This window comes from Narcine bancroftii, chromosome 1, assembly GCF_036971445.1.
Source record: "Narcine bancroftii isolate sNarBan1 chromosome 1, sNarBan1.hap1, whole genome shotgun sequence".
NCBI lineage: Eukaryota > Metazoa > Chordata > Chondrichthyes > Torpediniformes > Narcinidae > Narcine > Narcine bancroftii.
Genome location: NC_091469.1, coordinates 435,699,308 through 435,711,975, shown reverse-complemented (window position 1 = coordinate 435,711,975; position 12,668 = coordinate 435,699,308). Strand labels below are relative to the sequence as shown.

Sequence of the window (12,668 nt, the reverse complement as noted above, 5' to 3'; positions counted from 1 at the left end):
TACGATCAGTTCGAATTGTTGCTTTAAAGGATGAATATTTTTATAGGGCTCTTCGTCCTCCAGGCTGGTTACCACAGTGGCACTGTGGAGTCCGTGTATCTTCAAACAGAAAATTAGTGGGGTTTATTAGTGCCATTCCTGCCAATGTCCGTATTTATGAAATGTAGGTTCTCATTCTATTCCATTCATTTTGAATATACGTAACTTGTTTCTCAGGGTTATTTTGTTTATGATTTACATCTTTTAACTATGGAACTAAAATTTGATTGTATAAAATGGAGTTTTTAATTATTGAACATTTTTCTTTAACTTTTTGAGACTATATATATATATATATATATATATATACATACATATATATTTAAATATTTGTTCAGATATTATGGTTATAACCTCTAAGAAGATGAGGTAAACACTGTGCTTTTCATAACATGTCTATTTTCCACCTTATTAAGTCTATAAACACTGAATGCTGGTACTCGTTCATATTGTGAACCTGTTGAAAATCTTATTTTACATTTCAGCTCCTGCCCAGTTGTGATAAAGAGTCACAATCCCGCATTTGGTACATATCCCTTTTAACCATTTTGTTAATTTACTTATTGAAAAGTCTTCTAAACATTACAATTGTCCACACCTTTGCCACCTCCTTTGGCAGCTCATTCCAAAATCCCACCACCTCTATGGAAAAAGATGCTCCTGAGGTCCCTTTTAAATCCTTTTCCTTACATTAAATCTATGCTTTCTGATTTTAGATACCCCTACTCTGGGGGGAAAGACTATATTTATCTCATGGTTGTATAAACCTCTATAAGGTCCTACCTCAGCCTCCTCCAGGGAGAAAAGTCGCAGCCTACCCAATCTCCCTTTATAATTTATCTGCCAGTCCCATTTACACACTTTCCAGCTGAATTGTATTTTTTTCTATAGCTTGGTGACCAAAACTGCATACAGTACTCCGTGTAGTCTCACCAATATTCTGTACAAGTGCATAGTGACTGCCACCCTCTTGTATTCGATGCACTGTCCGATGAAGGCAAATATACCGAGTGCCTTCTTCCCAACAACTGTGTTGTGTACTGTTCTGGTCACACTGCAGGAAGGATATGGTAGCAATAGACAGAGTGCAGAAGGATGCTCACCAGGATGTTAACTGTAATGTAGGAATCATCATTATAAGTAGAAACTGGATAGACTGGGATTATTCTTGCTGGAATATAGGATACAAAATGTAGGATGTAGGTTTACAAAATTATGAGGGCATAAATACTCAGAACCTTTTTTCCCAGGGCAAGGGAATCTAGAAATAGAGAGCATGTTTAAGATGATCTGGGAGAAATTTAAAAGAGATCTGATGGGTAAGCTTTTTGCACAGAGAATTGTGAATATTTGGAATGAGCTAGCAGATGAGGTAGTGGAGGGAGATGCAATTACAACATTTAAAAGACCTTTAAAAGACATTTAAATAGTTGCAGTACACAAAAGTGCTGGAGAATTTTAGCACCCAGCATCCATAGAAAGAAAAAGGTAGTCAACGTTTTGGGCCTAAGCCCTTTGCCAGGAATGTGGAAAAACAGGCAGATCCCTGAATAAAAAGGTAGGAGGAGAGTGGAAGAAATAAAAAGGGGAAAACCACAGGCTAATAGGTAAGAGGTAATAGGTGGGTACAGATAAGAGGATAGAAGAAAAAAAGAGCTGAGAAATAATAGGGGAAGAGGGCAGAAAGCTAAGAAGGTAGGAGAAAGAAATGGGTAGACAACTGGAGGAAGGAAGATAGAGGGGTTGGGAAAGAGGGGGTTGCTTGGATAAGAAAAAGGTAGTGGGATATGGCATAATACAGGAAAATAAGATTTGTGTAGATAGGGCATCATGGTAGGATTGGTAAAGGTGGGCCATAAGGGCTATACAATTCTGTGATTGGGTGACACAGATGGTGAAGAAAGCATTTGGCACTCTCATCTTCATTGAGTATAGGAACAGGGCAGTGAGAGAGGATAATATCAAAAGAACTCAAGGGGCACCTTTGTCATACAGAGTACGATGAGTATGTGGAACAAGCAGTCAAGAGGAAGTAGTAAAAGCAGTGTTACTTATTATATTCAAAAGACATTTAGTCAGATAAATGGCCTGGTCAGTCAGCATGGACAAGATGGGCCAAAGCCTGATTTCTTCCTGTTGAACTCCATTACTTTGCTGAATATTTTGTCCAACTGCACATCACATCTCTCAGCTCTGATCTATCCACCTGTGTCACCACTTTCAGGATCTGTGAATTTGCACCCCAAAGACTCTCCATGTATCAAATGCTGCCCTTTACTCTACATGTCCTATGAGAATTTGGCTTTCCAAAGTGTATTACCTCACACTTGTTTGGATTAAATTCCATCTGCCACCACTCTACTCAATTTAGCAGCTGATCTGTGACTTGCTGTATCTTTGATAATTTTCTTTGTCATCAACAACTCTACCAATTTTTAATGTAATCTGAGTTATTTATTTATTCAATCCCTGCATCTTACCATTCATTATATCTGGCCAACCAGAAATAGTTCCATTTATGTCAGCTCCCTGTTCTCTGTTAGTTAATCTTTTTTATCTATGGCAACATATTACTTCCTATCCTGTGAGCTTTTACATTGCACGCTGATCTTTGATGTAGCTCCATATCAAATGTCTTTTGGAAATTTATCAATATGTTAACTGAAGTACAAGTTGCCTTTGAAAAACATATTGATAAATTGGTCAAACATGATTTCTCTTTCATAAAAAGTATGATGGCTTTAGCCGATTGCCTTGAATGTCTTTAATTATAGCTTCAAATATTTTCCCTTTGACAGATATTTAAAAAATTGGCTTGTAATTTAGTTTTCTGTCTCCTTAGAGTTACATTTGCTAATGTCGAATCTAGGAATTTTAGAAAATTAAAATCAGTGTATCAAATAGTTCAGGAGCCACTTTAACACCCTAGGATGTAGTCCATCATCTTGTGGACTGATAAACCCACAGTTTCAACATATTTCAAGATCAATCACATCTCTGTTATCCCATCTTCTCTCCCCTCCCATTGGACAAGTTTGAATACATGTTCCCATTCAGACTTTAAAATTAACCTCTCATTGATAAAATGATGCTGCTGTGCACTGCTTTAACTGAACTTTTTCTCTGTGACAATATACTCTGCATTTTTTGTGTCATTTTACACTACATGTGTATACTCAAGGATAGGTTGATTTACTTGGATAGCATGCAAAACAAAGTTTTTCCACTGTATTTTGGAACATATTATAATAAATATTTGAATTCAATTCCAACAACTTGTTTAATACCACCTGATGACTGTAATTATGCCAGATTGCCCCTTTCCCTTTCAATTCCTGTTTCACAGCTATATTAGGAAGTTACACAAACTCACTTGAGCCCGCCAAATCCATGCAGACATCTTTGCCCATCTACACATATCTCATATTCCAGCATTATGACACTATCCCTCTATGACTTGTTTATTTCAGTATCTGTTTAAATGCTTCTTAAACATAGTAATTTTATCTGATCCTACACCAGATCTGGCAACTATCGGACATTCTATGAAAAAACCTTGGCCCTCAGATCACCTTCGAAATTCCTAGCTCTTAAACTGATGCCCTCTTGTTTTTTGATATCCTGACCGTGCGAAAAAGATTTTGACTATCTACCTATCATAATTTTATATTCGCCACTGAGGTTACTCAGTCTCCTTCACTGCAGGGAAAACAAACCCAGTCTGTTCAACCTCACCCTATATCTGAAGTCCGCCCATCCAGGCAGCATTCTGGTGAGTTTCCTCTCCAGGCTCTCCACCACAATCACATTTTCCTTTAATATAGTGAGCAGAACTGCCCACATTATTCTGTATTATAACTAATGTTTGAAAAGTTTTAAAAAAAAAAGTCCTCTAAGTTTTATCCTCAGTGTCTCAGCCTATGAAAGTAAGCATATCCAATGCCTTTTTCACAACCCTATCCATCTCTGTGCCACTTTTGGGCAAATGGGGACTTGTACCCTATTATCATTTCTTAATGGCCTACCGTGTAATCATTTAGACTACATTCTCACTGCAACATTTCCTTGCCATTCTGTTCCTAAACTCTGTAAAGACATATATTCTTCAGAGTGGGATGACCAAATATAAATTACTTTGTTCCTTCTAATTTAATATATTAAAACAAGGCCTTATAAAAGATATTGTACATATTGCCTATAGGAATCTGTAGAATGGGTGACATTGTAGCAGTAGCACCACAATAGATCTGTCAGCGTACCATTATACTGTAGATTTTAAACATAGTAGTGGATCATGTTATCTTATTGCAGAATTATACTGATGGGTTGGTTGGTTAAGGTTGCTCAATATTAAATTGCTTTTATCCCCAATGCTGATTTCATGAAATGCAGCCTTTAATCTTCTGTTGAAAGAATATATTAAACAAAATGGACAAATTCTACTAACTCTTGCTTGTTTATTCCTTGTTAGAAACATTATTTTCTAGAAATTCCAAATAATGCTGTGCAAAGCAAAATATTATTTCCATCATTGAATGTAGTTAGCATCATGTGACATGAAATGGTAAAACAATATTGTATGTTGATCTGTTAGTCTTTTTTTTATTGTTATTCTTAAGGGAACCAAGCATTGTATCGTAAATTTCCTAAATATTTTTACATTAAATACATAGTTTGAATGTTTTGTAATTGTTTCTGTCAGTGAAAAGAAGATGGTAGAGATTAATTTTCTTTGCGTACACAAGAAGCTGAGGTCGAAACGTGTTGCACCAGTTTTAATCCGTGAAATTACACGAAGGGTGAATTTGGAAGGGATCTTTCAGGCAGTGTACACGGCAGGAGTGGTTCTTCCAAAGCCTGTAGCTACATGCAGGTAGCATTTTTGTTAATCTAAATAGTACGTCAAAAGTTACTAACTAAATGGTTATGTAAGTATGTTTGTTGCACACAACTAACATTGTTGATTGTTTTTCAGATGTTTTTTAGAATATGAAAATATTGCATTTTGTCTCAGTATCTTTCTTATAAGTAGTGTCATCTTTCTGGTAGCGTACAGAGAAATCATTCTGCACCAGCAAGCAGGCGACTCCCATGTTTTGAGGGTGGGTGGATGTGTCGTGTTACTGGAAAAGGAGCAGCATTATGATTTTCCATAATGCAAAGCTGCATCATCTGCATGTGCGTCAAGAAACTAGTGAAAAAAATTTGGGGTAGTAAGTTTTTTAATAATGAATTCGCGTACCCTGGAAGTCTATAACGGGATCGTCTGTTGTGTATTTTTAAATATAAAGGTTAATCAACCGTTGAAATGTTAGTCTAGATCAATGGTGGCCAACCTTTTAATTTTTAATTGAGACATACAGCACGGTAACAGGCCATTTCGGCCCACAAGCTCGCACCGGGGTTGAAGGTTAATTGAGTGGCATGGACTTATGGGCCGAAATTACTTGTTACTATGCTGTATGTCTCAATTAAAAATTAAATTTTGACCATCTCTAGACTCTAGATGATGAGTTCATCCCAGATGTGGATCCATCAATCTTCTAATGCAGTGGTTCACAACCTTTTCTTTCCACTCACATACCACTTTAAGTATTCCCTATGCCATAGGTGTTCTGTGATTAGTAAGGGATTGCTTAAGATGGAATGTGGGCGGAAAGAAAAAGTTTAAAAACTACTGATTTAATCGTACCTAATGAACTCGTTATGTACACGGTTTCATAGCTCCAAAGGAAATGGGCCAATGACACTTTTTCTCAAACAAAATATTTCCGTGACAATTGGGTCTAGAGCAGCAATTCCCACTCACATACCACTTTAAGTAATCCCTTACTCATCACAGAGCACCAATGGCATAGGGATTACTTAAAGTGGAATGTGAGTGGAAAGAAAAAGGTTGAGAACCACTGGCATAAAGAGAAGAAAAAACATCTTCCTTGATAAGTTTTGAGTGGACTTGATTGGCTCACAGGATGTATTAGAAAAATATCAGGATTTGAGAGTCTTTACACCTAAAGAGAAAAATGATGTATGGGCCATTTTTTCTTGTTTTTTTGATGAGATGATATGAACACAATTAATAGAGGAGAGAAGTTAAGGTCAGATGGTACAATAGTACCGATAAGGGATAGAACTTGGGTCTTCATTAATGGAATAATGAATTCCATTATGAAGAATAAAGGTAAGAGGTTGACAAATACATTGTGACAAAGGATTTAGAAAGTTGTACAGCCCAAAACCTTTGGCCCAACCTTACCATGCTAACTAAGGTAGCTATCTATGCAAATACTATTTGTTCACCCATATCTCTCAACCTTTTTTTGTCCATGTACCTGTCAAGATGTCTTTAAAGCATTGTAATTTTACCTCTCTCTAACATCTCTGGTGGCTCATTCCATGTACCACCACTTTCTGTGTCAATAATCTAACCCGCAGATCCCCTTTAAATCTTTCAACTCTCTCCTTAAATCTGTGCCTTCTCATTTTAGATTCTCCTACTCTGGGAAAATGACTGAAACTATCTATGTTATGTATGGCCTTTATAATTTTATAAATGATTATATAAGGGTGTAGGAAGTGATCAGTCATGCTTTATTTGTGACAAAGTTGGTTGTTTGATTTTTTTCCCCCCTTCAGATAAAGAGAGGACTTCAATAGACTTTTTTTTGTTACTAAAAATGTTTGCCAATAAAAAGTAAAACCCCCGTTATCCAGATTCAAGCAACTGGCAGCCTTATGTAACCAGCAAAATAGGTAAAAAAAAATGCAAGTTTAAAATTGGTGCCCCCTAGCAGTTAGTTCGCCAATCAGACAACACCCAAGCTCAAGCAACCAGTAAATTCAATTATCTGGCATCTACCACAGGTGCTGGATACCGGGGTTTTTATTATATTTAATTCTCTGTTAACACAGTTGAAATCTTGTGATTCATCTGATTTTGATGATGTTAGAGAAATCAATTATATATTTATGATCAATACTGCTATTGTATTGTAAGGTATTGGCATCGATCTCTGAACCCCAGGAAGCTGGTGGAAGTGAAGTTTTCTCATCTCAGCAGAAATATGACTTTACAGAGAACTATGAAGCTCTACAGATTACCTGATGTAAGCATTTCCAACAGCTTTTATCCTAAAATAGATGCTATGGAAATAGTAAAGCAGATTCTAATTGCCTTCTTAATACAACTTTTATAATGTACTGTATATACTCATGTTATTGTCGAATTTTCTGGATTTTTTTTGGGGGGCAAAAAAGGGAGGTATTGACTTTTAAATGGGTCAAACATTTGACCTCATGAGTACCTGTATCGTTCAAGGCGTCCGTAACTCAGATGGCCGGGACTGGGTGGTAAGTTTATGGTCGGGGCGTCGGTAGCTCAGATGGGTGGGCGGCCGAGACAAGGATCCGCAGTCAGGAGTTCGGATGGGCGGGTGCTGGGGCAAGGATCTGTGGTCTGGAATTCAGATGGGCAGGGGTTGGGGCGAGCATCCACAGTTGGGAGTTTGGATGAATGGACGGACGCTGGAGCTAGCACCCTCAGTCAGGAGTTTGGATGGGCAGGTGCTGGGCAAGCATCCATGGTTGGGAGTTCGGATAGGTGGGCGCTGGGGTGAGGAGCCACAGTTGGGAGTTTGGATGGGCGGTGCCATAGTCGGGAGTACAGCTAGGTAGGCGCTGGGATGAGGATCTGCAGTCGGGAGTTTGGATGGGCAGGCACTGGGGCAAGGATCTGTGGTTGGGAGTTCAGATAGGTGGGCGCTGGGGCGAGGATCCATGGTTGGGAGTTTGGATTGGTGGGTGCTGGAACGAGGATCCGCGGATTAGAGTTCGGATAGGTGGGTGCTGGGGTGAGGATCCGTGGTTGGGAGTTCGGATAGGTGGGTGCTGGGGTGAGGATCCGTGTTGGGAGTTCAGATAGGTGGGTGCTGGGGTGAGGATCTATGATTAGGAGTTTGGATAGGTGGGCACTGGAGTGAGGATCCACATTCGGGAGTTCGGATGCGTAGGCGCTGGAGCGAGGATCTACAGTTGGGAGTTTGGATGGGCGGGCAGCATGGGCACATATCCGTGGTTGGAGTAACAAGAGCTTAGATAGGCAGGCATCGGGGGTGAGGATCCATGGTTGGGAGTTCAGATAGGCAAGCAGCAGGGGCACGAATCCGCGGTCAGACCGTCATGACCTCAGATGGGCAGATGGCCAAGGCCAAAAGTGGGGGAGGATCGACTATTACACAGTCTCAACAATTACATGAGTATATATGGTTTTTGTTTCAGTGAGAGAACAGTTTTAGATTTTTGTGATGTGTTCGGTTCTATCTTAACTGGTAGGTAAATTGATCACATTTGTGCACTCAGTTGATTCAAGTTGTTAGAAGTTTTTCTGGCAATCACTGTGGAAATCAATAGTTTTCTGAAATTAGTTATAATTTCATAGTGGTGGTTTTGTTACTATTGCTTTTTCGTGGTTTCAGATAAAGGAATAAACTACTGATGGTTCAAAGTGAGTGTAAACTTTGATTAGAAATGTCAAACCAGCTTCATTTTATCCCAGTGACAATTCCATTATATATATTTTTTTCATTAGACCCCCAAGACAACAGGTTTGAGGCCAATGGAACAAAAGGATATAAAAAGAGTACAAGAGTTGCTCTTTAATTACCTAAAGCAGTTTGAACTTGCTCCTGCGATGAATGAGGAAGAAGTGATCCATTGGTTACTGCCTCGTGAAAATATTATTGATACTTATGTGGTAGAGGTAATGCAAAGCTGATGTGTGCCCTTTTATTTAATGGCATCCTGACTTGCTTGGATATTACAACTAACCAGTCTTTTAGATTTAACATGAAAAATAAACACCTGGGTGAGGAGTTTGAGGCTTTTTGGGGGAAATGAAAGAGTGAAATTTCATTAAAATCTATCATTTTTCTTTTCTTCGAAGAGGCTTCTTTTTGACATTTTTATTTGGAAAATACACTTGGAAAAAGTGGTATGCAAAGTAAGCTTATGTATTATTTTCAATATTTATAATATGATCACTTAAATATTTATAATTAAGTTGTTTCAAGAATACAAGAGAACTTTAAATTCTGAAAAAATTTATAGGAACATAATCACATTTTCATTTTACCAACTTGAGGAATATAATTTTATTTCAAGAATGTTTTAGAAAAGCTAACAAAAGGAACGTGATTATTTATGTACATTTTTCATCATCTTTCTACTATGACATGCACATTTAATTGTTATATAAGTGTTATAAATTGGAAAGGGAGGAATTAAGTAATAATCCTACAGAAATATCTATTTTATGTAGAGTAACAGTTTGACCTAGATTTAACATCCAACCTTTGAAAATTCCACTTGTCAAAGCTGCAGATTTTTACTTTATGTGGAAAAGGTGTTTCTTGATTTCGCTTTATGCCTAGTTTTGTGGGTTTTTTTGCTTGACTCCTTTGCTCGGAAAAATACTTCCTCTCTATTCCAGTTTCAATTGAGAAATCTCTTAATCTTCCATATTTTATTTCGACTAGTGAATAAAATAGTGGAGTTAAATAGGAAGCATTATAGTAAACACAAAAGCTGTAGAACATGAAGTCTTGCATGGACAAAGAATTGCTGGAGGAATTCGGTAGGTTAGACAGCATTCTTGGGTAGAAATAATCATTAAACCCTTTATCAAGACGAGTTCTAAGGGGTGTGGAAATGATGGAGGTGCCGTCCAAAGGTGATAGGATAGAAGGTGTGGGAGGTGAGAGACAGGTAGAGGGAGAAACCATTACAAAGTTGGATGAAGAAAAATGATTAAGTATGAGTAGGTAGAAAGGGAAGCAGTGGAATCAGATGGTTGGGGGGGGGAGGTGGAGGGGGGAGAGGAGGTTACCTATAATTAGAAAAATCTGTGTTCATGCCAGTAGATTTAAGGCTGTCAAGATTGAATCCTTAAGTTTACGTTGAGCCTTGCTCCGACAATGGTTGAAGCAGAGCACAGATGTATCACTATATGAATGGTTGGGGAAGTCAAACTGGTTGACTACAGGAATCACTCCAAGGCTCATTAAACCATTCTTCCCTCCCCACTCACCCTTCAGCCACTAAAGCTTGTTCTAGATGAGACGAAGCTTTACAAATACTTAATCCAACCTAAGCTACTGTATTTGGTGTAACTGGTGTTGCCTCTGCCCCATCAGTGAAACAAGATTGGTTGACTGCTTCGTCAAAAACCTACACTCTTTGGGTCTAACCTTAAACTTCCTGTAACCAGCTGTTTTAACTCTGACCATTTAGTTATGGACTGCTTCAGTATCTGAAGTCACAAATTGTTGTCAATATCCCTACTTCAGGCCTTGCAGTTGAAAGAAGGTAATTGATAACATAATTGAAGATTGTTGGTTCTAGCATATTACCAAGGAACTCTTGCAGAGATGACCTGAGATGAATGACCTTCAACCACCACAACCATCTTTGTTCTTTTTTTTTTAACTTAGTATTTTTTCAATAAAAATAAACAGACTTTCACAGAATAAGTAGTCTAATAATAAAACAAACCCTTCCCCTCCCCCTCCCACAACAGATCCCTAAAGGGAAGCGTTAAAAATAAACAAAAACATTCAGTAATTTACAATATTACTAAATTCATATTCTTCATATAAGGTGTCCACATCTTAACAAAAAAAATTATAATTATTATGTAAATTATTATTTTCTCCATATAGATACACGACTTCAACTTATGATGCCATCAAACTACATTTAACTCCGCTGCATCTTTCCAAGACATAGCAACACATTTACGAACAATTGCTGATGTTAGACAAATAAACGCTGTCTGAAACTTATCCAACCCCAAGTCCACTAATGGAGTAAAATAACCGAACAAAAAAAATTTTTGGATCTGAAGGAAATTGAATTTTAAACAAATTTTGAAGAAAAATCCTAATTTTAAACCAGAAAAGCATGAACTTTATCACAAAACCAAACAGAATTTATAAATCTTCCAACACATAATCCACACCTAAAACACAAATCTGAATGACTAAATCCATATTTTTTCAATTTTTCAGGGGTTAAATATAACTGATGCAAAAAATTATAATGAACCATTAATTACATTAATTAATTTAGTCAACCCATCATAACAACTATTTTCCCAATCCACCTGACTAATCTCACAACTTAAATCATGCTCCCATTTAATCCTAGATGTATGTAATTTTTTACAACTATTGTATCTTGTAATAATGCATACATTTCTGATATAAAATCTTTATCTGAAAAATATGAAACCATAAATTCAAATTTAGTTAACTTAGAAATTTTCATTTCACTTCCAAAATTATCTTTCACTAATGCCCTAATTTGATAATAAACAAACAGAGAATTCTCTAAAATCCAAAATTTCTCTTTAAGCTCTTTAAAAAAGTTAGATTGTTCTTTTACGGATTTAGAAATAAAGGATGTTATTCAACAAATGCCTAATGGGAAGTCACCAGGAGATGATGGGTTCACTGCTGAATTATATAAAGTTTTTTATGATGATCTGACCTCTGTATTCATGGATGTTCTTAATCAGGTAACTCAGGAACAAGCTTTACCAGACTTGTTTTTGAGTTGAATAATAACCGTTATACCAAAAAAAGACAGGGACCCTTTGAAGGTTTCTTCTTATCGATCAATTTCTTTATTAAATGTGGATTATAAAATAATAGCGAAATTATTAGCAAATAGATTAGCAAAGTATTTACCACAATTATTACATTCTGACCAGGCTGGTTTTATTAAAGATAGGTATGCTTTGGATAATATTCCTAGAGTGCTTTCATTGATCAATGCTTCACGTCAGGAACCCAACCTACCAATGGTAGTATCATTAGATGCTGAAAAAGCTTTTGATAGGGTTGAATGGAATTTTTTATTTAAAGTTTTGGAGAAATATAAATTTGGACCCTAATTTATTGTTTGGGTGAAGGCATTATATAACAATCCTGTAGCAAGGGTGGCGGCAAATGGTCAAACTTCTTTTTTTAAATTAACGCGTTCAACTTGACAAGGTTGTCCTTTGTTGCCAGTCGTATTTGTGTTGGTTATTGAACCATTAGCTCAGGCTATCAGGCAGAATGAGAATATTACAGGTATAAGGATTGGACAGGATGAATATAAGATTAATAAGATGATGTTTTGATATATTTAACTAATCTGGATCAATCTTTAATTTATTTGCAAAATTGTTTAGAATTATATGGTAAATTATCTGGATATAAAGTGAATTGGGATAAAAGTGAAATACTATCAATTTCTGAAGGAAATTATGATCAATCTAGACAAATTATTAAATTTCAATGGACTGATAAAATTAAGTACTTAGGAATAATGATTGATGTAAATTTTCAATCATTGTATAATTTAAATTATGTACCATTAATGAGAAAGATTAAAGTGGATTTGATTTAAATGGAAAAATTTACCTTTAACTTTAATAGGTCGAGAAAATTGTATAAAGATTAATATTTTTATGCAAATTCAATATTTGTTTCAATCGTTTCCTTGTTCTCTTCCGAAATCCTTTTTTCAAGATTTAAATAAAGTATTTCGAGAATTTTTATGGAAAGGAAAATTAGCAAGAGAAGCGA

General features: G+C 36.6%; 1 protein-coding gene across 8 annotated transcripts in view; it reads left to right on the top strand.

Moving 5' to 3' along the window:
- The window catches only part of nmt2 (N-myristoyltransferase 2), a 67,150-nt gene that overhangs the window by 44,561 nt on the left and 9,921 nt on the right, over positions 1-12,668 (top strand). For 5 of the 8 annotated variants that reach the window (XM_069914312.1, XM_069914319.1, XM_069914315.1 and 2 more), the window contains 5 exons: positions 47-163; positions 4,742-4,912; positions 7,037-7,145; positions 8,627-8,797; positions 8,981-9,037. In XM_069914312.1, coding sequence (XP_069770413.1) covers positions 47-163; positions 4,742-4,912; positions 7,037-7,145; positions 8,627-8,797; positions 8,981-9,037 — 625 coding nt within the window. The remainder of the gene's footprint in view (positions 1-46; positions 164-4,741; positions 4,913-7,036; positions 7,146-8,626; positions 8,798-8,980; positions 9,038-12,668) is intronic. The other 3 variants (XM_069914316.1, XM_069914313.1, XM_069914317.1) reach the window with 3 other exon arrangements.